Source organism: Heterodontus francisci, chromosome 16 (genome assembly GCF_036365525.1).
Source record: "Heterodontus francisci isolate sHetFra1 chromosome 16, sHetFra1.hap1, whole genome shotgun sequence".
Taxonomy (NCBI): domain Eukaryota; kingdom Metazoa; phylum Chordata; class Chondrichthyes; order Heterodontiformes; family Heterodontidae; genus Heterodontus; species Heterodontus francisci.
Window position 1 is genome coordinate 85831891 of NC_090386.1, and position 27793 is coordinate 85859683.

General features: G+C 45.8%; 1 protein-coding gene across 1 annotated transcript in view; it reads left to right on the forward strand.

The window, feature by feature from the left end:
- The window catches only part of LOC137378269 (1-phosphatidylinositol 4,5-bisphosphate phosphodiesterase gamma-1-like), a 144367-nt gene that overhangs the window by 102461 nt on the left and 14113 nt on the right, over positions 1-27793 (forward strand). The window contains exons 19-25 of the mRNA XM_068048509.1: positions 70-250; positions 1922-1999; positions 8179-8282; positions 13633-13729; positions 19877-19946; positions 24349-24512; positions 25808-25904. Coding sequence (XP_067904610.1) covers positions 70-250; positions 1922-1999; positions 8179-8282; positions 13633-13729; positions 19877-19946; positions 24349-24512; positions 25808-25904 — 791 coding nt within the window. The remainder of the gene's footprint in view (positions 1-69; positions 251-1921; positions 2000-8178; positions 8283-13632; positions 13730-19876; positions 19947-24348; positions 24513-25807; positions 25905-27793) is intronic.

Genomic DNA, 27793 nt, shown 5'->3' on the forward strand with positions numbered 1-27793 from the left:
AGAGGCAAGGGTGCTAGCACTGAGCCATGGTTGACACCTAGTAAAATCCTTGCTGCCTTTTCCATACAGAGCCGAAGGAAAGATTAAGCATTGTCGTGTCCAGCAGGAAGGGCAGTTCGTCATCCTGGGGAGCTCGGAGTTTGACAGCCTGGTTGACTTAGTCAGCTACTACGAAAAGAATCCGCTGTACAGGAAAATGAAACTCCGCTACCCAATAAACGAGGAAACCTTGGAAAAGATTGGCACAGCGGTAAGTATGTCCGGTCCACCTGTCACCATTCTGAAGGAACAATCCCTTCATTGCTCTCATGTGGTGACCTGTCTAATAGGAAATCCCCAACTCTGACCTTGAATGTATCTTAAACTTTGGACAACTAAAGGACACCTTTCTAAAACAAATGGTCCAAGTTAAGGTCACATGAGTGTTTATTGTTGGAAAAATAATATCGCTGTCTTTTGAATCATGTCGCCGATAATGACATGGATTGAGACTTGACCCAGATAGCAACAGAAAACAGCCCATTAAGGAAAGGTAGGAGCATCAACATTAATTTATAAATAGAATTGAAGATACAGTTCTGGATTTTAAATCTTCAGATATTGGATCGAGCGGTTCTTGTTCATGTTCCTAATTTTATTTGGAGATTAGTTCAGAAGAATTCCTTAGTTTATCAGCGAATAGCCTCCAGATCCCTTGGCCCCGAGGAGCTTTAGCTTTTAGACCACACTGAAGGCGGTACTGCCATGGTGTGGTAGGATGAAATGTTATTCTAATTTGTTCCTAGGAGGTGGTTGATACTGCCCAGTCCACATTTACTGCCCACCTCTAGTTACCCTGTAAAGGTGCTGGTGGGTCTTCTCCTTGAACCACTGCAGTCCTTGTGGTGATGGTGCTCCCACAGTGACATTAGGTAGAGAATTCCTGGATACCGACCCGATGACAGTAAAGACTGGTGGAGTGTAACTTGCAAGGGGAACTTAAAGGTGATAGTGTTTCTCTGTTTCTTAACCACTTTGTCCATAGGTGAATAACTGATCTCAACCGTGTGATCAGTAGGAGGCACTGAGGCTTTACACTTCCCCACAGTAAGAAGAAAAGGAAGACTTGCCTTTATAGAGCACCTTTCACATCCTCAGGTCATCTCAAAGCACTTGACAACCATTGAAGTGCTTCTGAAGTGTAGCTACTGTTGTAATGTAGGAAGCATGGCAGCCAATTTGCACACAGCAAGATCCCTGTAAATAGCAATGAGATAATGGCCGGATAATCTGTTTCAATACCAGCAGGAACTCCCTTGCTCTTGCTTGAAATAGTGGGGTCCTTTACGTCTACCTGAGAGGACAGACAGGGCCTCCATTTAATGCCATCTTCTGATTCAAGAGACAAGAAAACTACCCAATGAATTAAAGAGGTTAAAATGAGTTGCGTTTGTCAGCATGGCGTGTGTTACTGTTGACCCACTCCCCCTCTGGATTGGCATGTTCTTTACCTCATTGGAGAAGAGGGGAGGACCAATGAAGGAGGAGAGGGGGGCGGTGGGGGGGAAACAAGATAGTGGAGCAATAAACTTGTTGGGTTGTCACAGGACTGCAGCTGAGCTCAGCAGGGCCAGGCTGAGAGGAGCAAGGCCAGGCTGCAATGGTCTGTAATCCCAACTACAGCCTCCTGATTCATTGTCAGCTCTTGGTGGGAACAAAATGACACAAAGTTCAAGGCCGATTTAGTTATTTTTGAAAAGTACAAGGAAATTCCATTTTAAAGATGAGGACAGGTTGTGAAGAGAACGTTAAGCTTGGTTGGCAAGTTATTGTTTTTTTTCCCCTCTTGGCTGCACTGGTTGACAAGAAAATGATGTTTTATCAGTTTGAGTAGAGATTAAACCTGGAATATTTTGACTCAATTTCTCCTTCCCTCCAACAGGAGCCAGATTATGGGGCACTTTATGAAGGACGGCAACCAGGGTTCTACGTTGAAGCTAACCAGATGCCTACATTTAAGGTTGAGATTTGCAAATGCATGCTGCTCTTCACTCTGCAGTAGCCCTGTTATAAACAATATCCTGCCTCTTGTTTCCAGCTGTCATTGCATTGTATCTCATGAGACATTGACTACAGTGTCTATCTTGTTAAAACACTAAAAAACTGCATGGCTTCTGAGGGATGTGTTCTAAGTAGGGCAAGTGATTCGCTGTAACTCCCATTTGCTCAGGTACAGACATTTTCACAACCCTCAGGGCTTTTTATGTAAACTGCTGATGATGTGTGATTTGAAGACAAACTTGAAGGTTGATGATGTTCCCATGATATTGCTGCTCTTGTGTTTCTTGATGGTAAGGTTTAGAAGTGGGGGAGACGCTGCCCTGTAGATTGTGCATACTGTAGCCATGATGTTGGCAGGGGCACATGTTGAGGCCCGTGGCGGGGGCATCGATTAAGTGAACTGCTCCGTCCTGGACCCTGAGCTTTTTGAGTGTTCTTGCGGCTGCACCCACCTTGATAGGTGGTAACTGTTGCATCACACACCTGACTTGAGCCTTGTACATGGTGGAGAAACTTTGAGGGGTGAGGAGGTGAGCTACTTGTTACAGCTTACCCTTCCTCTGATCTGTTCTTGTGACCGTGGCACTGTAAAGATTCTGGCCAGTGGTAACCTCCAAGATGTTGAATCTAGGGGAGTCAGCGATGGTGGGGCCTTTGCACGTCATTGGTAGTTAGCTGGTCTTTCTCTGATTTAAGATGCTCGTTAATTGGCACTTCTGTGACGCGAATGTGATCTCCGCTTGTCACCCTTGGATCTAGCCCAGGTCCTGTTGTAAGCTGGCATGCACTGCATCATTATCAGAGGAAGTGTGTGTAGAGTTGAAAACTGAGGAATCATCAGCGAGCAGCCCCAGTCCTGACCTTGTGATGGTGGGAACTTCATTGATAAAGCAACTAGAATTGGTTGGGTCAAGGACACGTCCCTGAGGAACTCCTGCAGCAATGTCTTGGGGCTGTGACACCCTGGCCTCCAACAACCACAGCCATGTTGTATTGTAGGTCAGGCAGCATCTGTGGAGAGAAAAGCAGAGTTAACGTTTCAGGCCTGTGACCTTTCATCAGATCTGATGTAAAGTCACAGACCTGAAACGTTAACTCTGTTTCTCTCTCCACAGATGGTGCCAGGCCTGTTAAGTGTTTCCAGCACTTTGTTTTTATAGCAGATTTCCAGCATCTGTAGTATTTTGTTTTCATCTTACATTGTGTTAGGTGTGACCCTAGACATTAGAGAGTTTTCCCTTCAATACCCATTGATCTTGGTTTTGCTAGGGCTTCTTGGTGCCATAGTTGGTTGAAAGCTGCTTTGATGTCAAGGGAAGATACCCTTGCCTCTGGCATTCAGCTCCTATATCCATATTTGAATAAAAACTGGGATGAGGTCAGGAACTGAGCATCGGTTGATGGAATTATTGATGACTTCTTCCATCACCTTATTGATGATTGGGAGGAGGCTGGGTTTGGTCAAGCAATGGGTCAGCTTACATTTATCTTGTGTTTTGTGTGTAGGACATACCTGGGCAATCTTCCACACCAGTATGCACCAGTGTGAAAGCAGCAGTGTGTTCTTAATGATCAGAAATTCTTAGAAATGTGTCTTTTAACATGTTCCTGGGGGCTGTCATTCTGCCCACCAGCAACGTAACTATAGGAACAGCTTATAAGCAGTAACTGGCTGCAGCCGTGGTGGGAGTGTGCTGTAAGTTTATGCGTTATATACAACAGCAATAAGGTTTGCGTGGCAGATTTGTAGTTTCCTGAAGGGGTGAGCTCGCATCTGACCCACAAGAGGAAAGCCTGTGTATTCCCAAGCCCTGGGATGTCTTCTCGCCTGATGTAAAGATTTAACAATGCTTGTGTGTTACAGCTTCACTCAACAGTGTAATTCTCCTAATTGAAAGTTGCTTAATTCGAATTATCCGAATTGAGAACAGGCCATTTCGTTCAAATTTATTAATGCAAACTACTGGGTATTTTGTTTTATCACTCCCCCACTGGCCCCCTCCCCCACCCTCCAAAACATTAACATGAGTAGGTTATTCTTTCCAATTGAATTTTATTTTGAGCTGCAAGTTCAGTGATGGATGTCTGAATTTTATGTGTGTAACACTTGGTTTGGCCAAGTGTGCTTAGATTACATGAGCTGTGGGAGTTTAGGTTACTGGTTCAATATAAGTGAATGCAGGACTTCTTTATGTAGAAAATCCTTTCTTTCCCTCTCTCTAACTGTTCCTTGTTTTTGCTTCTTTTTATTTTCTCTACAACTGCATTCTGTGCATCCATCTCCCCTGCCCTGCTCTGTCAATTCCATCTCTTTGTCACTCTCAATCTTGCCCGTATCTGCCATTCCACTCTGTCTTAGCATCTACACTCTGTGATCTCCTCCTTTCATTGTGTCAGCTTCAGTCTGTCCCATGTGTTTCTCCTCATTTCTCTCCGTCATCTCTTCCTGTCTTTCCCCTATATTTTCTGTCCATCTCTCCTTCCCCCCCCCCTCCCCATATCTCTGCCCCCATGTTTCCTCATGTCTGTCTCTCTCTCGCAACAGGTTTTCCCCATGTCCCATACCCCCATGTCGCCCTTCCCCATCCCTTTAGATTAGATTAGAGATACAGCACTGAAACAGGCCCTTCGGCCCACCGAGTCTGTGCCGACCGTCAACCACCCATTTATACTAATCCTACACTAATCCCATATTCCTACCAAACATCCCCACCTGTCCCTATATTTCCCTACCACCTACCTATATATACTAGTGACAATTTATAATGGCCAATTTACCTATCAATCTGCAAGTCTTTTGGCTTGTGGGAGGAAACCGGAGCACCCGGAGAAAACCCACGCAGACACAGGGAGAACTTGCAAACTCCACACAGGCAGTACCCAGAATCGAACCCGGATCCCTGCAGCTGTGAGGCTGCAGTGCTAACCACTGCGCCACTGTGCCACCCTTTATCCCTTCACATTCCCCCTTGTCTCTTTACAGCACCACATCACTGCCTCTCCTGCATCAGTCTCTGGCTATCCCACTACCTGATTTCTCACAAACCCCTCCCCCTGCAATCTCTTTATTGCCCTGGGATGGTAATGCCAGAACTGTCCTCCAGTAAATGACAGATGGGATGCTGGGACAGGGTAGGTCAGGGCAGCTGAGAAGGTGACACAAAAACAAACATTAAACAGCTGAGACTGAATGTTATAATGCCAAATAGTGAAGAATGAAGCTAGACACAGATCCTTTTCTTGATAGTCCATTTATTCACAGAATGCAGCATTACATATCTCTGCCTCATGCTTCCTCCCCCGTGTTCCAGCAGGCTCTCTTTATATCCGCTCTAAGTCCTTAATTAAACAATCTTTAACTACATAATTAAACTACCATTAAAACTGAAGGCACAAAGTCTTGGACAACAACAGGACTGGGCCAGACTGAAGGGAGCGGGCCATTTGAGTGGAGGAGTATTCCAAACTTGCAGCCCCAAACCTGAGGCGGCGCAAAGTCTTAAGGGCAGAAACTTACAGATTTTAAGTGCATGCATGTATCTCCAACTGTTGTGTGGAGCTTCGTGGCAGCTGAGGAGTCGGCCCAGACAAAAGCAGGATAAGGTGGTACAGCACCATCTACTGACTGGTCTGTCAGAGTCTACTGTTTATATCAGAGCACAGATTACATAATGTTTATCTATGAATTATAGAACGATACAGCACAGAAGAAGGCCATTTTACCCATCTTGCCTGTTTCAGAAATGTAGCATTGCAAGTGTTGACACATGAATATCGCTCAGCAACTGTGACTACAGGAAGTAAGGCTTGTGGATAGAAAGAGCTGTATGAAAGACAACAGACTGGGGCTCTTTTCCCTAGGAAAAAGAAGGCTGAGGGGTGACCTAATAGTGGTTGACAAGATGTAGAGAAAATGTTTTCACTTATGCAGGAGACCAAAACTTGGGGCTATAAGTAAAGTCACTAATAAATCCAATAGGGAATTCAGGAGGTGCTTCTTTATCCAGAGAGTGGTTAGAATGTGGCGTTTGCCACCACAGGGAGGGGTTGAGGCAAATAGGAATGGCTGCGTTTGCTGACAATGCAACCACTAGGTGGTGCAGTACTAGCACATGCGCAAATGCAGCCTCTTCCACTGAAACGTCACAGTCTGTGACATTTCAGGCAGCTGCCAGGATTAAAAATGTTGCTGCTCAATTTATCACAAAAAACAAATTCAGTCCAAAAATCCCCTCAATCGCTGCCATCGCTGCCTCCATCCCACCCCCAACAGTCCCCTTTTGCCTCCTGCCGTTGCCCCCCCACAGCCATCTTATCGCCGCTTGCTCCCAGCTGCCTTCCCTTAGCCACTCACTCCGGCCTCGCTGCTCCCCCCGCCTCCAGCCTCTCGCTCCCCCCACAACCCCCTCCAGCTGCTTGCTCCAGGCCACACCATCTCTCTCCTCTCGGCCACTTGCTCCCATGTTCGGTCATTCCCCACCATGCCGCCCAAAGAGGCAAGGTGGGGACGAGGGGTGGCGGTGAGACATGGGAACGAGTGGCCAAGAGGAGGGAAGCAGCGCGGCCTGGAGCTAGCGGCTGGAGGGGGCGGGGGCAGTGAAGTGGGAAGTGGGGAACAATTGGCCCAGGGGAGTCGGGAGGAGCAGTGGTGAGGTCTGGAACGAGCAGCTGAGGGGGGAAGCGACTGGTGGGGAAGGTGCGGGGGGGGGTTGGTAGAGAAAGTGTCGAGGGCGGGAGCAAATGGCTGAGATGGGGGTAAGTGGGGAGGCCTGGAGCAAGTAGCCGAGGAGGGAGAGCAGCCAGTGTGGTGGGAGCGAGTAGCTAAGGTGGGGGAAGCGGGCGGGGGGAGCGAGTGACTGAGGGAAGGCAGCGGCGTGGCGGGGATCGAGCGGCGTGAAGCGGTGATTGAAGCAGGGATGGTGGGAGGGAGAGGGGTGCTGTTCAGCTGAATGGAGACGCTATTGAGGGGTCAGGACGTCATTGCGTGGTGACGTCATGCTCGCGCATGCGCGTATTCATAATGGCAGGCTGGCAAATGTTCGCACGCATTGTTGATATCCATGATCGCTCTGCGCATGCTCTGCGTTGTCAGGAATCACTTTGAATAGGCATATAGGAACAGGAGTAGGCCATTTAGCCCTTCGAGCCTGTTCCACCATTCAATGAGATTATGCTTGATCTGCGACCTAACTTCATAAACCCGCCTTTACTCCATATCCCTTAGTACTTTCGGTTAACAAAAGTCTATCAAAATCAGTTTTAAAATTAACAGTTGATCTAGCAATTGCCTTTTGCAGAAGAAAGTTCCAAACTTCTACCACCTTTTGTGTGAAGAAGTTTTTCCTAATTTCACTTCTGAAAGATCTGGCTCTAATTTTTAGGCTATGCCTCTTAGTCTGAGACTCCCTAATCAGTGTAAATAGTTTCTCTCTATCTACCCCATATGTTAACCTTAATATCTTGAAAACTTTGAACAAGTCACCCCTTAACCATCTAAATTTTAGGATAAATGCATTTAAGAGGAAACTTGATAAACAGCGAGGAGAAAGGAATATAAGGTTGTGTTGATAGGCCTAGGTGAATAGGGGTGGGAGGAGGCATGTGTAGGAGCAGAAACACTAGCATGGGCCAGTTGGGCTGAATGGCCTGTTTTTGTATTGTACGCTCTGTGTAAGGTATGTAATATAATTATTTCAATGCAGGAACTGGTTACAGCACCACGTGCTGGGAACAATTTGGCATAACAGCACTTCTGACACTGGTAACTTAGATACTGAAGAATTGATTGTTGACGTAACATCGCCCTCTTCATTCCAACCTCCCAGACCTTATTTGAGGAAATATCAGCCAATATTTCCCTTCTACACAAAAATTAGCAAGAGTGTCAAATTAACTCTCAAACCTCCTTCGTCTTGGCCCAAATTACTTCCTCAACAGGCAGTGTTGATATAGATATGATGTGAAATGAGATTGAGTCCATGCTAGGTTACATCAGTGTAGCCCGTGCTTGTGTTTACTTCAGCATGAAGGAGGGTAGCATTGCAAACTAGTGCAGCTTTTTTTAAATTCATGTGCAGTCAGTACCAGGTCCGTCAGTCAGTGTTTATAACGCAGCCTCTCACTGATTTTGTGTTACAGTGTACAGTGAAAGCGATGTATGATTACAAGGCACAGCGGGATGACGAGCTCTCCTTCTGCAAACACTCCATCATTCAGAATGTGGACAAACAGGACGGGGGATGGTAAGCTCATGGTATATACATGGAAAGCTTCATCTTAACTGAAGTAAGGCCTGGAACCTGTTCTTTATCAAATGGCACTATTAGCTTGTATTTCTTTGACTATAGAAGGATAACACGGGGAGTTCAAGGAGTTGATTAGGTAGATGGAGAGAAACTATTTCCTCTGGTGGGGGGAGTCTAGAACAGGGAGGTATAATCTTAACATTAGAAATACGCCATTCAAGAGTAAAATCGGGAAGCATTTCTTCACATGATAGTGGAAATCTGGAGCCCTTTCTGCGAAAAGCTGTTAAGGCTGGTCAATTGAAAATTTCAAAACTGAGATTGATCCATTTTTGTTAAGTATTATGAGAGTCCTTGGGAGAGTGCAGAGGAGATTTACCAGAATGGTTCCAGGGATGAGGGATTTTAGCTACAAGGTTAAGTTCGAGAAGCTGAAGTTGTTCTTTGTGCAAAGGAAATTGAGGAGACATTTGATAGAGGTGTACAAGATTATGACCGGTTTAGACAACATAAAGAAAGAAAAGCTGTTCGTATTAGCCAATCTTACTAGGACGAGGAGACACAGATTTAAGGTTTAGGGCAAGAGATGCAGGGGGAATGTGAGGAAGAACTTTTTTACGCAGCAAGTGGTAATGACCTGGAACTCGTTGCCCACAAAGGTGGTGGAAGCAGAGACGACCAATGATTTCAAAAGGAAATTGGATGCAGATTTGAGGGAAATAAATTTTCAGGGCTATCGTGTGAGAATGAGGGGAATGGGACTGACTGGATTGCTCTACAGAGAGCTGGCATGGACTCAATGGGCTGAATGGCCTCCTGTGTCGTAGTGGCTCTATGACCCTATGACATGGAACCAAGGTGGGTAAATGAGGCCAAGATACATATTGGCTATTGTTTAATTGAATAGCAGAAGAGGCTGAGTGGCTGACTCATGTTCCTAAGCTCCTGTTGGCACCAGAGGTTGCTTTAAACAGACAGTGCTGGAAATACTCAGATCTGGCAGCATCTGTAGAGAAAGAAACAGAGAAGGGAATTTTATGGAGGCGACGAGGGTCTCAGCGGCCCACATTGCCACCTTTAAGGAAGGCTCACTGTATCATGAACCAATCAGGCACTTGAGAGGCCACCAGCGGGCCTTCCTCGGGATCAGGACCCCGTGGACGGAATGTCCTGCCTGTCGAGAGCTGCTGGCCATTCAGAGGCCAGCAACTCTTTTTATTCCCAAAAATATACTTTATTCATAAAATTTGTAAAAAAAAAAGTACATTACAAAACAATTCATAGTGGACATTTCAGGAAATGCAAAAAATATCAGTTTCTTTCGATACTGAACATGAGGTGTCTCACCACTCTTGCCATTCTTTATATACAATGTACATTTGCATTATGTAGCACAAACATTCTCTGGTGGACACAGCCTGAGGGGTTTTACATGGGTTCCAGCCCCACGTTATACTATGGCAGGGGGACCGCATACAGTGGCCTTTCCCCATTGAGCCTTTGCCGCGGCTGCCCCAAGCTTTAGTGCGTCCCTCAGCACTTAGTCCTGGACCTTGGAATGTGCCCAACTGCAACAGTCAGTCAACGACAGCTCTTTGCACTGGAAGACCAGCAAGTTTCGGGCAGACCAACGTGCGACTTTCACCAAGTTGATGGTCCTCCAGCAGAGTTGATGTTTGTCCCAGTGTGTGTCCCTGGGAACAACCCGCAGAGCGCAGAGTCCTGTGTCATGGAGCTGCTTGGGATGAAACTCGACAAAAACCACTGCATCTCTTTCCACACCTGCTTTGCAAAGGCAAGTTCCAGAAGGAGATAGATGAGTCTCTTCCCCACCACAGCCGCCTCGAGGGCAGTGTGCGGAGGCAGTGGGACTCCAGGCATGCAGGGATGATCTGATGGGAAGGGCCTTTCTCACCACCAGCCAAGCTACATCTTGGTGCTTGTTTGAAAGTTCTGGCAATGAGGCATTCTGCCAAATGAGTTTGACAGGCTGCTCGGGGAACCATCCGACAGGATCCACCGTCTCCTTTTCCTGCAGGGCCTCAAGGACGTTACATGCGGACCACTGCCTGATGGATTTGTGGCCAAAGGTGTCTTTCTGCACAAACTTTTCCACAAGGGACAGGTGGTACGGCACAGTCCAACTGAATGGGGCGTTCTGCGCCAACGTGGCCAGACCCATGCTTCACAACACTGGGGACAGATAGAACCTCAGCACATAGTGACACTTGGTGTTTGTTACTGGGGGTCTACGCAGGGCTTGATGCAGCCGCAGACAAAGGTGGCCATCAGGATGAGGGCGAAGTTGGGTATGTTTTTCCCCCCCTTTTACTCGGCAGCGTAACCAGGGAGGAGGTGGCTGCTGCCGGAATGGCACCCAGCAGGGGTCCAGGATCGTGGAGCAACCCAGGCCACAGGTAAGTCATGGTGGGAAGGGGGTTGCGGGGGAGGTAGGGGTAGGGGATGTCGGCAGCAAGGGCAGGGGGGTTGCTCTCAGCGAGCACCCCGCTTCCCAATGCTGAGTCCTCGAACAAGCATTGAGTTCCTTTGAACGAGGGATGCCCCCCGGGAGACCAAAAGAAACCCGCACGGGCTTGCAAGTCCTGCTCCCTGCGTGGCGACAGGCCCGCCTGCCGATCGGTTAATACTGGGGCAGTGGGAAGAGGTCCTTAATTGGGCATTAATTGCCCACTTAAGAACCTCAATTCGTGGCGAGGTGGGAAGGCCATCTAAGGACCTTCCCACCACAGACTTAATCGAGGTGGAGGCAGGAAGATGACATGGGTGCACTCGTCACTCACACAGTATCTCAGCTGCAAAGACTCATGAACTGTCTCTCCCATGCCTGTAACTTGTTCTCCTTGAATATAAACATGAAGAAAACTGTGGTCATGGGACAAGGTGTTGCAACTCTGCCGCTGATCACACTAAATAGCACCTCACTGGAAGTGATTAGCAAATTCTGCTACCTTGGATCCACAGTGGTGGACAATCTGTCCCTGATGCAGAGCTCGATCCATGCATAGGCCTGTGTTCTCAGCACCTTGCTGGATGGCTGTGAAACATGGGTGACTTACAGCTACCAGAAAAAGCAGTTCAATAATTTCCATCTTCGCTGTCTACGGCACATCATGGGTATATCCAGGCAGGACAAAATCTCTCAAATGTGGCAGTCCTCTCAAAGGCAGAGCCCCAAATAGGGGCAGCTTCAGTGGATCAGACACGTGTGCAGGATGGAAGGCAGTCGCATACCCAAGGACCTTCTGTATGGTGAGGGAGCTGGGGCCAGACAGCCAGTGGGGCGCCCAAAGCTCTGCTTCAAGGATGCCGGCAAGCATGACATGAAGGCCCTAAGTGTCGACTATCCCACCTGGGAAACACTAGCTGGCAAAAGAGGGAAATGGTGACACATCCTGTGGACTAGTGTGCACTACCACGACGACCAGTGGCTACAGCAGCTTGGCAACAGGTGCTAATGCCGAAAACAACAACCCCGCTTCATGTGCTGCACTTGCGGCAGAACCTGCCTCTCGAGGATTGGCCTTCACAGCCATCAGCAAAGGTGCAGCAAGAGAAGACACCCCACCTAAACGGATTGTTTGCTGCATGTCCATTATCTTTCATAGATGGAAGAATGGCAGCAACATTTATCTGTATGGATTTGTCTAATATCACTTGTAATGAATTTCAGAACATTCTGTGGCTCCCAATTTTTTTATGAAGTCTTACCTTTTTTTTCTCAACGTTAGTTTTGTTCTGAGAAAACAATTTTTGGGCCTGGCAGTGTTTTAGCTTCAGATAATTGCTCAGCCTGCTGCAGGCTGTGACAGTGTTCATGGGCTGCCTGTAAAATAGTGACTTTATTGATTGTGGGCAATTTCTAATATTCCATTTTTTGCTGCACTTGGCCATTTTCAATCAAGTAAAATTAAGTTATGTTCAGTTGACCTCCTCATTTAGTTAATTTTGCAATGTATGCATAACTTTTGAGATCTTTTGCCTTGGACTGAACAATTTCAGAATGGTTTCATTTTTAATGTTTAAGCAGTTTAATGGCAGTCTCAATACAAAAAGACTGGCAGCTTGACCTTTCACCTCCAGGACCAAACTTTGAAGATCGTGCTCTCTAGGGTCATAACATGAACCCTGCGGTAATGGGAGAGGGTTATCCAACCTCATGCAGGGCACACAACTACCCATAATGGCACAAGTTGACACTGAACCCTTTCAATCTTATTCACAGAGCACAAGAGAATAACTTGTTCACACTTGTACATTGGGAGTCGTCTTCTGCATTTGAAGTTAAGGAAAATAATGGCGGAGGGGTTTAATCCTCATCTGGTCGTACTGTAATCTAATTGATGCTTATCTCTGCAAAAACCCTACAACCCTCCAAGATCTCGGCACCACTCCAATTCTGGCGTTTTGCACATCCATGCTTTTAATCACTCCACCATTGGTGGCTGTACCTTCAGCTGCCTTGGCCCTAATCTCTGGAATTCCCTCCCTAAACCTCCTCACCTCTCAACTTCCCTCTCTCCTGCCTTCAGATGTTTCTCAAAACCTTCCTCCTTGACCAAGGTTTTGGTCACCTGTCCTCATATCACAAAATGGTTTAGGTTCATGCCTACCTGGCAGTTGTTTTTCATGAATCAAATGTATATTGTATGAAGAAGCACATACACTCCTCAGCAGTTTATCCAGAGTTGTGCACAGATACATAAAACCCATGATAGGGGCAATGCTGATCTGTGAGAACCATTATGTGGCTCGGTGCCAAATTTTGTTTGGAAACATACCTGTGAATCACCTTGGGCCATCTCACTACATTAAGGAGGCTGTATATATGCAAGTTTTTGCTGTTATGAGGGATTTACCCATTCTCCAGCACACCATTGTCTCGAGGGGAAGGATCATTGATCCAAGCATCCTTCCCATTACCTAATGTGAACCATTGTCGGTGGAAGTTACGATGAACTCTGTGCCTGGATTACTTTACCATAGCAGGTGACCAGCAAAGAGAGGGAAAGTAGTGGGGGATAGTTAGAGAAAGAAGGCAGAAAGAACTTGCATTTATCACGTCTCTCCAAAATGTACCAAAGTTCCTCACCTGGAATGAATTATTTTGACGTTAGTCATTATTATTGAGTCATTGCAGCAGCCATTTTGAACACATGAAGGTACCAACAACAGCAGTGAGATGGATTACTAAGTAAATGACTATTTATCTAGTTTATATCATCTTCTGAAACATCACAGCACCCCTGCCCATCTGCCCAATTTTATATACCTAATGATGTCTCTCTGCTCTGTACATTGACTGATCTCTTCCCAATATATTTTACAGGTGGAAAGGAGACTATGGAGGTAAACGACAGCTTTGGTTCCCTGCCAACTATGTAGAAGAGATAATGAGCCCAAGTACTTCAGAACCAGAGAGATTGGTAAGGCGCTTTGATCTAGCTTGACACAAGACCATATCCCTCGTATGATATTTCCATTGATATTTACATTGCAAGCAAAACAGCAATATGTTGTCCCCTGAGTTTAGCATCTTTAAGCTGCTAATGTGATGGATTTAAACCCTCTGGATTTGTGTACAAGGTAGGAATTTCACTCCATAAAAAGAAAGACTTGGATATATATAACTCTTTCACAACCTCAGGATTTCCGAAAGTGCTTTACAGCCAGTGAAGTACTTTTGAAGTGTAGTCAGTGCTGTAACCTAGGAAACACAACAGCCAAGCAAGCAAACTCCCACATACAGCAATGTGACAATGACCCGATAATTTTTTTTTTTGTGATATTGATTGAGAGGGATAAATATTGGCCAGGACAACCCTCTTTCGGGTTAGAGAGAACATTGAACACCAGGGGAAAACTCCCCGACTCTTCTTCGAAATAGTGCCCTGGGATCTTTTACATCCACCTGAAAGGGAAGACAGGGCCTTGGTTGAACGTCTCATCTGAAAGCCTGCACCTCCGATAATGTGGCACTCCCTCAGTACTGCACTGGAGTGTCAGGCTGACAATAATGCAGGAGTTGGAAGCCAGGGCTTGGGAAGCAGGAAGGGAGGGGAGGTAGTACATGGAAAATGGAGGAAAGTACATATCAATATGAATATCTGGCGTGTCAGTGCTGTGCCACTTGGCAACTGTCGTTGTTTTGCAGACTCGTACAGATTTAAGATATACAAGGGGCCTGACTTATCATTGATGCAGGAGGAAGCTTTTGCTTAGTTCTGGAGGGCATGTACCCCTCCATTTCTCCAAGCCCCCCAACCACCTCCAGTAATAGCGGCTGCTAAAAATCTCACAGATCAGCATTGCCCCTATCATGGGTTTTATGTATCTGTGCACAACTCTGGATAAACTGCTGAGGAGTGTATGTGCTTCTTCATACAATATACATTTGATTCACAAAAAATAACTGCCAGGTAAGCATGAACCTAAACCATTGTCATTTGTAGCATCGACCTGATCTATCTCAATGTAGAGCGAGGTCTTGTCATCCCCCCACCTGAGCCCAAATTTCTCTATAGTCAGTCTTAGATTTTTAAAAATCACCTGTTGGTTGTTGATTAACTAACAGTAACAATCTTACAAGGGTAGCTTTTAATCATTTATGAAAAATTATTTCTTATTTTCCTGTTGTAAAATTATTTTCTGTTCCTACTTCTAGGATATTTGTCTCCCTCTCTCCCCCTTTTCCGTGCAGAGTCTACTCCAGTTGAGAGGCCAGACAAGCTGTCTCTCTCAGGCCCTGTCCAGTCAAGCTTGATCTGTCCACCTCATGCAGATGAGCTCTGCAAAAATATTCCTTATGAATAGGGGTTTTTTTATGTTCATCATTCTGAGAACATTTTTTCAATTTTGGCGCCCAGTGTCAGTATAAGAACATGAAGAGTAAGCCATACAGCCCCTGGAGCCTGCTCCACCTTTCAATAAGATCCTGGCTGATCTTCTACATCAATTCCACTTCCTCGCCCAATCCCCATATCCATTGACTCTCTTAGTGCCCAAAAACATATTGATCTCAGTCTTGAACTGAGCATCTACAACCCTCTGCGGTAGAAAATTCCAAAGATTCACAACCCTCTGTGTGAAGAATTTCTCTTCACCTCAGCACTAAATGGATGTCCCATTATCCTAAGACTATGAACCCTACTTCTAGATAGCCCAGCGAGGGAAAGCAGCCTCTCAGCATCTATCCTGTGAGGTCATCTAAGAATTTTATGCATTTCATTCAGATCACCTCTTGTTCCTCTAAACTCTAGAGAATATAAGCCAGTTCTACTCTATAGTGTATCCAACGCCCATAGTCTGATTGAGACTGAATCCCTTTATACTCTGGCCCATCAATCCAACAGTCCCACCATTAGAGAATCACCTGTACTTGTTTTTTTTGTTTGTTCATGGGATGTGGGCATCCCTGGCAAGATTTATTGGCCATCCCTAATTGCCCTTGAGAAGGTGGTGGTGAACTGCCTTCTTGAACCGCTACAGTCCATCTGGTGTAGGTATACCCACAGTGCTGATAGCAAGGAAATTCCAGGATTTTGACCCAGCGACAGTGAAGTTGTTCCAAGTCAGGATGGTGTGTGACTTGAAAGGGAACTTGCAGTTGATAGTGTTCCCATGCGTCTGCTCCCTTGTCCTTCTCAGTGGTAGAGGTTGCAGGTTTGCAAGGTGCTATTGAAGGACCCTTGGTGAGTTGCTGCAGCGCATCTTGTCTGCTGGTGGTGGAAGGAGTGAATCTTTAAGGTAGTGGATGGGTGCCGATCAAGCAGGCTGCCCATCCAGGCAAGTGGAGAGTATTCCATCACATTCCTGACTTGTGCCTTGTAGATGGCGGACAGGCTTTGGGGAGTCAGGAGGTGAGTTACTCACCACAGAATTCCCAGCCTCTGACCTGATCTTGTAGCCACAGTATTTATATGGCTGATCCAGTAAGTTTCTTTATAGAACCATGGAAAAGTTACGGCACAGAAAGAGGCCATTGTGTCGGCGCCAGCAGAAAAAAGCTAGCCACCCAATCTAATCCCACCTTCCAGCACCTGGTCCATAGCCTTGCAGGTTACAGCACCTCAGCTGCACGTCAAGGTACCTTTTTAAATGAGTTGAGGGTTTCTGCCTCCACCACTGTTCCTGACAGTGAATTCCAGACACCCACCACCCTCTGGGTGAAAAAGTTTCCCCTCATGTCCCCTCTAATCCTTCTACCAATCATCGTAAATCTGTGCCCCCTGGTACTTGACCTCTCTGCTAGGGGAAATAGGTCCTTCCTGTCTATTCTATCTAGTCCCCTCATAATTTTGTACACCTCAATTAAGTCACCCCTCAGCTTCCTCAGTTCTAAGGAAAACAAACCTAGTCTATCCAATCTTTCCTCTTAGCTGCAATTTTCAAGCCCTGGCAACATTCTTGTAAATCTCTTCTGTACTCTCTCCAGAGCAATTTTGTCCTTTCTGTAATGTGGTGACCAGGACTGTATGCAATACACCAACTGTGGCCTAACCAGCATTTTATATAGTTCCAGTATTACATCCCTGTTTTTGTATTCTATATCTCGGCCAATAAAGGATGCCTTCTTCACCACTTTACCTGTCCTGCCACCTTCAGGCACCTGTGGACATGCACTCTGAGGTCTCTCACTTTCTGTACCCTTCTCAATATCCTCCCGTTTATTGTGCATTCCCTTGCTTTGTTTGCCCTCCCCAAATGCATTACCTCACGCTTCTCCGGATTAAATTCCATTTGCCACTTTTCCACCAACTCAACCAAACCATTGATATCATTCTGGAGTCTACAACTATCCTCTTCGCTATAAACTACACAGCCAATTTTTGTGTCATCTGCAAATTTCCCAATCATGGGTCTCAAATTTAGGTCCAAATCATTAATATATACCACAAACAGCAAGGGACCCAATACTGAGCACTGTGGAACACCACTGGAAGCCGCCTTCCATTCACAAAAACATCCTGGTCAATGGTTCTTGACGGGGTTTTCAGTGATGGTAATGCCATTAAATGTCAATTGATGATGTATAGATTCTCTCTTGTTGGAAATGGTCATTGCCTGGCACTTCTGTGGCACAAATGTTACTTACCACTTATCAGCCCAAGCCTGAATATTGCCCAAGTCTCGCTGCATGCGGGCACCGACTGCTTCGGTATCAGAAGAGTCGCGAATGGCACTGAACACTGTGCAATCATCAGCGAACATTACACTTCTGACCTTATGTTGGAGGGAAGGTCATTGATGAAGCAGCTGAAGATGGTTGTGCCTATATACTACCCTGAGGCACTCCTGCAGCGATGTCCTGGGGCTCCAAGAACCACAACCATCTTCCTTTGTGCTAGGTATCACAGAATTATTACAGCGCAGAAAGAGGCCATTCTGCCCATCATGTCCGCGCTGGCTCTCCAAATGAGCAATTCACCTAATGCCATTCCCCAGCTTCTCCCTGTAACCCTGCACATGCTTCCTTTTCAGATAATAGTCTAATTCCCTTTTGAATGCCTCAATTCAACCTGCCTCCACCGCAGTCTCAGGCAGTGCATTCCAGATCCCAACTAGTCGCTGAGCGAAGAAGTTTTTCCTCATGTTGCTTTTGCTTCTTTTGCCAATCACTTTAAATCTGTGCCCTCTCATTCTCGATCCTTTCACAAGTGGGACCAGTTTCTGCCTATCCACTCTGTCCAGACCCCTCATGATTTTGAATACCTCCATCAAATCTCCTGTCAGCCTTCTCTTATCCAAGGAAAACAGTCCCAATTTCTCCAATCTGTCTTCATATCTGAAGTTCCCCATCCCTGGAACCATTCTTTTGATTTTTTTCTGCACTCTCTCCAATGCCTTCACATCTTTCCTAAAGTGTCGCACCCAGAACTAGACACAATACTCCAGCTGAGGCCAAACTAGTGTCTTGTACAAGTTGAACAGAACTATTCTGATGAAAGGTCACAGAGCTGAAACGTTAACTCTGCTCCTGTCTCTACAGATGCTGCCTGACCTGCTGAGTATTTCCAGCACTTGCTGTTTTTATTTCAAGATTTCCAGCATCTGCAGCATTTTGCTTTTATTTTTCTGTTTTGTGTCTATCCTATTTAGCACAGCGGTAGTGCCACACAACGCAATGGAGGGTGCCTTCAGAGTAAAGATGGGACTTGGTCTCCACATGGATTGTGCGGTTGTCACACCTACCAATACTGTCATGGACAGATGCAACTGCGACAGGTAGATTGGTGAGGACAACGTCAAGTAGGTTTTTCCCTTCTTGTTCGTTCTCTCAAACCTGCCTCAGGCCAAGTCTGGCAGATATGTCCTTCAGGACTCGGCTAGCAGTGGTGCTACTGAGCTACTTGATGAAGGACATTGAAGTCCCCCATGGCTGAGTACATTTTGTGTCCTTGCTACCCTCCGTGCTTCTTCCAAATGGTGTTCAACATGGAGGAGCACTGATTCGTCAGCAGGAGGTTTCCTTGCCCAAGGTCGACATGATGCCATGTGGCTTCATAGGGTCTGGAGTCAGTGTTGAGGATTCCCAGGGCCACTCTATCCTGACTGTATCCCACTGAGTGCCACCACCTCTGGTGGGTCTGTCCTACTGGGGGTACAGGACATACCCAAGGATGGTGATGGAGGATTCTGGGCCGTTGGCTGCAAGGTATGATTTGGTGAGTATGACTGTGTCAGACCGTTGTTTGTCTAGTTTGTGTGTGACAGCACTCCCACATTTGGCACAAGTTCCCAGGTGTAGTGAGGAGGACTCTGCAGAGGCGACACGGTAGGGTGCGCTTCTGTTGTTTTCGGTGCTTAGGTTGATGCCAGGTGGTCTATCCAGTTTTATTCTTCTTTGACTTTTCTGTAGTGTTAGATCATTTCAGAGGGCAGTAAAGAGTCGACCACATTGCTGTGGGTCTAGAGTCACACGTAGGCCAGACCAGGCAAGGACAGCAGATTTTCTGCCCCAAAGAACATTAGTGAACCAGATTGATTTTTATGAGAATCCGGTGGTTTCATTATCATTAATAAATCTGGAATAAAAAGCTAGTCTCATTAATAATTAATTCCACCAGCTGCCCTGGTGGAATTTGAACTCATGTTTCTGGAGCATTAGTCCAAGCCTCTGGATTACGTCAAGGTCACTGACCTGAAACGTTAAATCTGCTTCTCTCTCCACAGATGCTGCCAGACCTGCTGAGTATTTCCAGCGTTTCTTGTTTTTGTCTCTGGATTACTAGTCCAGTAGCATTACAACTATGCTACCATTCAACCCCGCACAATGTGATACTGTCATCAGTCTTTTTGTGACCTTTGCGAGTGAGGTTGCCAAATTAGTGCTGAATTAGGGACAGCGTTAGAGAATTGTTCTGTTGAAAAGACCACGAGGAATTGAAATGAGGCTGGGCAAATGCATTTCATGTAGGAATGGTCTAAATGGTGAATTTCTTTTTGTTAAAGCTCTTATTTAATACAGTATGATTTTCCATGATGGTAGAAAAGGCATCTTTGATGTCTTGAGCTTGTACAGATGACTTGACTCGTGTGCTACTTATTTTCCCTCTGCTTTCCTCCACTTGCAGCCCCTTAGTGAAAACAGCCCTCTCGGAGTTTTGCTGCGAGGATCTCTGGATGTACCTTCTTGTCAGATTGGTGAGTAGTGCCAATCATTTTGGTAAAACCTCACTCACCTCCTTCAGACGCTGCAAATAAGCCTAACTGGAGTCCATCTGAGGGGCAGCTTTGCTGGTATAATAAGAATTAAGTACGCCAGTTCCATTGAAATAATGAATTCTGCCTATGAACCTGAATGGAAGTCGAGCACTTTGTCAGAGGCAGGGGTGAGCATGTCAACCCATAAGGAAAAGAAAGAAAGACTTGCATTTATATAGTACCTTCCTGACCTCAGGGCATCCAAAATCACTTTGTATTCAATTTAGTACTTTTGAAGTGTGGTCACTTGTAATTTAGGAAACATAACAGCCAATTTGCGCACAGCAAGCTCCCACAAACTAACAAGCCCAAAAGACGGGCACTTAAATGTAGCGGAATGGCATAGACTGCCGGGGTGCAAGGACAGTTTTTTTTTTTAGAGATACAGCACTGAAACAGGCCCTTCGGCCCACCGAGTCTGTGCCGACCATCAACCACCCATTTATATTAATCCGATACTAATTCCATATTCCTACCACATCCCCACCTGTCCCTATATTTCCCTACCACCTACCTATCCCAGGGGTAATTTATAATGGCTAATTTACCTATCAACCTGCAAGTCTTTGGCATGTGGGAGGAAACCGGAGCACCCGGAGGAAACCCACGCAGACACAGGGAGAACTTGCAAACTCCACACAGGCAGTACCTGGAATTGAACCTGGGTCGCTGGAGCTGTGAGGCTGCGGTGCTAACCACTGCGCATAGCAAATTCAAATCTTTGTTGTCTCAACATGAGAAGGTCCAGAGACAGATATTTCCATGAAGGTCAGTGGAGATGGCTACATCCCTTTGACAGCCCGCTGTTGTACTTATGCCAGTTGAGTACAGAACAGCATTGGCAAGGACCCATCATTTCAGCTTCTCAGCCAAACTGTTGCCTGGCACTCAGAGGTAAAAGAACAAACAATAAGGGCGAACAGTTACTGACCTCATGTCAAAAAGATTTGTGCTCCTTCCAGAACCAGTCGTCAGTATATATTCAGCATAGCACATAGGCTCTTTCAGCCCAAGATATTTGGAACAATCAATTTTACAAGCTTAAGAGTCTTTGGAATGAGAGCCAGAGAAAATTTAGTCAATCAGCATCTATATTAGGCTTTGATTTTGATCAAAGTCACAAATGACATCCTATGTGACTGTGACAAAGGTAAACTATCTCTCCCCGTCCTTCTCCACCTGTCTGCAGCTTTTGACATAGTTGACCTTACCATCCTCCTTCAATGTCTCTCCACTGTCATCCAGCGGTGTGGGACTGCACTCGCTTGGTTCAATTCTTATCTATCTGGAGAGAGAATCGTCATCAGTGGCTTCTCTTCCTGTTCCCGCATTGTTACCTCTGGTGTTCCAAAAGGATCTATTCTTGCCTTCCCCCCCGCCCCCCCCCATCCCATTTCTCATCTCCATGCTGCCCCTTTGTGATATCTGAAAACATCTCCGTTTCCACATGTCGACTGGCGACACCCAGCTCTACCTAACCACCACCTGTCTCAACACCTCCACTGTCTCTTAATTATCAGGCTGCTTGTCTGACTTCCAGTGTTGAATAAGCAGAAATTTTATTGAATTAAATATTGGGAAGACTGAAGCCATTGTCTTCAGTCCCCACAACAAACCCAGCTACCTAGCCGCCAACTCTATCTCTCTCCTGGCAACTTTCTGAGGCTGAACCAAACTGCTTGCAACCTTGGTGTCATATTTGACCCCGAGATGAGCTTTCAACCACATATCCATGCCATCTCTAAGATCGCCTATTTCCACCACTGTAACATTGCCTGACTCTGCCCCTCCTTCAGCTCATCTGCTACTGAAACCTTCATTCATGCCTTTGTTACCTCCTATTCTAATGCACTCTTGGCTGGCCTCCGTAAACTTGTGGTCATCCAAAACTCTGCTGCCCATATCCTAACTCGCACCAAATCCCGCTCACCCATCACCCTTGTGCTTGCTGACCTACAATGGCACCCAGTCAAGCAGTACTTTGCTTTTAAAATTCTCAACATTGTTTACAAATCTCTCCATGGCCTTGCCCCTCCCTATCTCGCTAATCTCCTCCAGCCCTCAACCCTCTGAGATATCTGCGCTTCTCTAATTCTGACCCCTTGAACATCTCTAATTTTAATGGCTCTACCATTGGTAGTTGTGCCTCAGCCACCTGGACCCTAAGCTCTGGAATTCCCACCCTAAAACTCTGTGTCTCAGTACCTCGCTTTCCTCCTTTAAGACACTCCTTAAAACCTACCTCTTTGATGAAGAATTTGGTCATCTGCCCTAATACCTCCTTAGAGTAATAGAGTTGTACAGCACAGAAACAGGCCATTCGGCCCATTGTGTCTGTGCCAGCCATTAAGCACCTATCTATTCTCATCCCATTTTCCAGCACTTGGCCCGTAGCCTTGTATGCTATGGCGTTTCAAGTGCTCATCTAAATACTTCTTAAATGTTGTGAGGGTTCCTGCCTCTACCACTCCTTCAGGCAGTGTGTTCCAGATTCCAACCACCCTCTGGGTGAAAAAATTTTTCCTCAAATCCCCTCTAAACCTCCTGCCCCTTACCTTAAATCTGTGCCCCCTGGTTATTGACACCTCCGCTAAGGGAAAAAGTTTATTTCTATCTATCCTATCAATGCCCCTCATAATTTTGTATACCTCAATCAGGTCCCCCCTCAGCCTTCTCTGCTCTAAGGAAAACAACCCTAGCCAATCCAGTCTCTCCTCATAGCTGAAATGCTCCAGCCCAGGCAACATACTGGTGAATCTCCTCTGCATCCTCTCCAGTGCAATCACATCCTTCCTATAGTGTGGTGCCCAGAACTGTACACAGTACTCCAGCTGTGGCCTAACTAGCGTTTTATACAGCTCCATCATAACCTCCCTGCTCTTATATTCTATGCCTCAGCTAGTAAAGGCAAGTATCCCATATGCCTTCCTAACCCCCTTATCTACTTGTGCTGCTGCCTTCAGTGATCTATGGACAATTACACCAAGGTCCCTCTGACCCTCTATACTTCCTAGGGTCCTACCATCCATTGTATATTCCCTTGCCTTGTTAGTCCTCCAAAAATGCATCACCTCATACTTTTCAGAATTAAATTCCATTTGCCATTTCTCTGCCCATCTTTCCAGCTGATCTATATCGTCCTGTAACCTAAGGCTTTCCTCCTCACTATTTACGACACCACCAATTTTAGTGTCATCAGCAAACTTACTGATCATACCTCCTATGTTCATATCTAAATCATTAATGTACACTACAAACAGCAAGGGTCCCAGCACTGATCCCTGCGGTACACCACTGGTCACAGGCTTCCACTCGCAAAAACAACCCTCGACCATCACCCTCTGCCTCCTGCCACTAAGCCAATTTTGGATCCAATTTGCCAAATTGCCCTGGATCCCATGGGCTCTTACCTTCTTAACCAATCTCCCATGCGGGACCTTATCAAAAGCCTTACTGAAGTCCATGTAGACTACATCAACTGCTTTACCCCCATCTACACATCTAGTAACCTCCTCAAAAAATTAAATCAAGTTTGTTAGACACGATCTCCCCCTGACAAAGCCATGCTGACTAACCTTGATTAATCCCTGCCTCTCCAAGTGGAGATTAATCCTGTCCCTCAGAATTTTTTCCAGGAGTTTCCCTATACCACTGATGTTAGACTCACTGGCCTGTCATTACCTGGTTTATCCCTGCTACCCTTCTTGAATAATGGTACCACATTCGCTGTCCTCCAATCCTCTGGCACCTCTCCTTTGGACAGAGAGGATTTGAAAATTTGTGTCAGAGCCCCTGCTATCTCCTCCCTTGCCTCACATAACAGCCTGGGATACATCTTACCTGGGCCTGGGGATTTATCCACCTTTAAGCCCACTAAAACAGCTAATACTTCCTCCCTTTCAATGCTGTGTGGCTCAGTGTCAGATTTTGTTTTATAATGCTCCTGTGACACATCTTGGGACATTTTGTTACATTAAAGGCTGTATATAAATACAAGTTGTTATTGTTATTGTTTATTTTGATACAAGAACACAATAGGAGCAAGAGTAGGCCATTCAGCCCTTCGAGCCCGCTCCGCCATTCAATGAGATCATGGCTGATCTTCCACTTGAACACCATTTTCCTGCACTATCCCCGACACCCTTGATGACCTACCATTGTTTTCAACACCAAAGCAAGTTCCCACACTAATTGGAACTGAATAGTTTTTATTGAAGAATTGGTGTCGGGTAGTGGGATTGTTTCTGTAATTGATTTATTTTAGCCTGTAGTAGTTTGGAGCTGAGCCCCTCATTAGATGAGAAGCTCCAGTACTTTATTCACTCCTCTTATCTCGTTGCAGCTGTTCATCCGGATGGAAAAGGCAGTCGTCCATTTGTTTTTAAAATAAATATGGGCTCGTTCACCCGTTCGGGCGAATCAATGGACCTGGCAGCCGAATCGCTGGAAGATCTGAATGATTGGGTGACCAAGATCCGCGAAGCAACACAAACTGCAGATGCCAGGGTAAATTCAAACACTGAAAGAAAACAGCCTGCATTTTGAGTTCTCTTGCCCTACTTTAGGGACAGTGCTGAACTTTTCTTTTTAAAAAAAAAAGCACTCCGTTTAGTAACTGGGATCTCAACTGAATTTCACGTTCAGGGGTCAGTTTTCCCATTCTGGGTTGGCCGCAATCACTATGATGGATGTAAAGGCAGCGTGTTTTCAGTTTTCTGTTGCAGGCTGGCGGATGTCGGGGGAGATCACAGAATCGTTACAGCACGGAAGGTCGTTCGGCCCGTTGGGTCCATGCCGGCCCTCCTAAGGAGCAATTCACATACTGCCACTGCCCTGCCCTTTCTCCACATTCCTGCACATTCCTCCTCTTCAAATATTTAGAAAATGTAGAACATTTTATGGCACAGAAGGAGGCCGCTCTGCCCATCGTGTCTGTGCTAGCCGAAAAATGAACCACCTAGCCTGATCCCATTTTCCAGCACTTGTTCCGTATCGCTGGAGGTTACAGCACTTTGGGTGCATATCCAGACACCTTTTAAATGAGTTGAGGGTTTCTGCCTCTACTACCCTTTCAGGCAGTGAGTTCCAGACCCCCACCATCCTCTAGGTGAAAATTACTTTCCGTATCTCCCCTCTAATCCTTCTACCAATCACTTTAAATCTATGCCCCCTAGTCACTCACCCCTCTGCTAAGGGAAATAGGTCCTTCCCATCCACTCTATCCAGGCTCCTCACAACCTTGTACGCCTCAATCAAATCTCCGCTCAGCCTCCTCTGTTCCAAGGAAAACAACCCTAGCCTATCCAATCTTTTCTCATAGCTGAAATTTTCCAGTCCTGACAACATCTTCATAAATCTCCTCTGTACCCTCCCCAGTGCCTCACCACCCATCCAGAGTCAGAAAATATATGCTCTACCTTTCTCTCTCCGCCTCATCCAACATAAGTTATCTGTAGTATACGCTGCAGAAACTTGCCAAGGCTGCTTACCGCAAGACAGATAGTTATTCCTGGACCCTAGCAAGAAGAAGCAGCCCAGAAACAGTACCACACAAGAACCAGCATTCCTGAAAACTATCCCAGTAATGATTGTCATCCCTGAATCTGCCCCAGCAGAAACAGACATCCCTAAATCTACCTCAGGAAGAACTAACATCACAGTAGCTGTACCTAGCAAAAACAGAAAAGTCTTTTGGGGGCACGAGCAAATTGAAGAAAAAAATTAATAACTAAAGTTCACTGTTTAATGAGTCAGGAAATCTTATTTTAAAGCCATTGACTTGTGGTTTGGTCATTCCTTAGAAAGAAGAAGGGAAGATGATGGAGCGTAGAAAGAAGATTGCTCTGGAACTCTCTGACCTGGTTGTGTACTGCAGACCTGTCCCCTTTGATGAAGAAAGTAAGTGATGTTAAGGAAAGCCAGCAGCCTGTTAGATGTAGGTCACCGGGACAGTTGATTGGTGGCCCCAGTTGAAATTCTGCCAATCAGTTGGTTTATATTTCACTGTCTCCCACCTCAACCCCACCCTCTCACTGGACAAGTCCCTGTTCTCTGGGCTGGGCAATTGCTGCCCAGACACAAACCCTTGCCTTGTGAGTGGGCAGAGTGGAAGGGGAGAGCTGGCGGACTACACTTCCTGTTGGCATAGGTTTGAGGAGGTGAAGCACTCTACTTTAAAATCTGGGCATATTGAGTAGTATGGGGTGAACAGGATTACTGGACTGTGTGCTGGATTAGTTCATTCAGTGTCAGAATCGTTCCGCCACAAACATCTCTGGCCTGGGAAATGTGACCAAACCCTTCTTAGTCGCGATAACTCTGTAATCTAAAATGCCTGTCCCATAATGGGTCACCGTTTAGTGTGTTATTGGGCCACAAATATCAGGATGGCCCTAGCTTGCATCCTTGGTCAGCAGTTGATCTGGTTTAAGTGCCCTCGGACTAGGGCGAGAGAAAACAAAATGGGGTTTCTGCCCCTAATTGCTATCCTGTAAAGCCTCCAGTGTCCACACCCCTCAAAACTCTGGCCAGAATGTGACGGTGTGTGGTTGTTAACTAAAAACAGATTTGTGGCTGATAGTGATCTGACTCTCACCTGATCCGAACAAAAGCAATTATCCCCTTCACCTACCCCTCCTGGACCAAAGGTCCAGGTCAAATGGGGTCAGTGTAGCAGTTAAGTTGGTAGTGTGAGACAGGAAGGCTGCTTGAAAGTAGCAGATAAACTGAGAGGGACCAGAAAGTGTAGAGAAACATGTGGATACCTGTAGCCATTATGGAGCTACAACTATTATAGGAACTCGAATCACACAATGTTGGTAGGAGTGGGAGCCTGCCACTGGGCATGGCCCAAACAGGCTAGGAGATGAGCGAAACACAGGCAGACCTTGGACTAAAGAGCAATCTGGTCATGCTGTGCATTTTTCTAGAATTGTTTCTCCAGAGATCATTAGTTCATGCTAACCCTGTGGTATTGGTCACATAGTCAACATGGATCAATCAGCAGCATTGCCAGCATCATACAGTCTTCCAGATGGGTAAGGTGCATGGATTCTGAATAATCAGAGTGATTGTCCCTCTCCTAAATACAGTGAGTGAGGAGACGGTGCAGGTAAAATGAGGACTGTTGTTACAACCGCGGCGGGAACAATGCAGTGTCAGTTCAGTCCTGTCACTCCACAGGTCACAGAATATTATTAAGCTTTCACACCCAATCTGAAAACAGCCAAATGAAACGCTCTAGTAACTCGAACATGAAACAGACCAAACCAGGTATCTTTAGACATAAAACAAATTAACTATTTATTAAAAAACTAAATCTTTAACACTATTAAGATAAACCTATGTCTAAATACCTTATAACTTTTTATTTTAATCCAGATCCCCATTCGCACATACATTCAAAAGTAACAGTAGTTAATCTTTTTGTTTTAAAGTGGAGTTTTTAAAAATTAGCTATCTCTTAAGAATAAAAAAAAGTAAGTTTTGTAGGTTACGTTCCTGATGGATGAGGTCTTCTAATGTGAAAAATAGTCAAAGGCCACTCGAAGTCTTCACATGGATTTGATGAAAATAGTCCTTCAGTCGATAGGCATTCAACTCTTTGGCTGCAGCAAGCATTAAACAGTTCTTTGAACGATGAGCACAGCAATACAAATGGTTTGTTGAAAAAGATTTTTCTTCTTTACTCAGGGAATTAACTTGGTTTGTAGCTCCTTGTAGAATTTCTGGTGAGAGAGAATAAACAGCTCTTTTCTCTTCAGTACGCCTCGTTGGAAAGTCTCTCC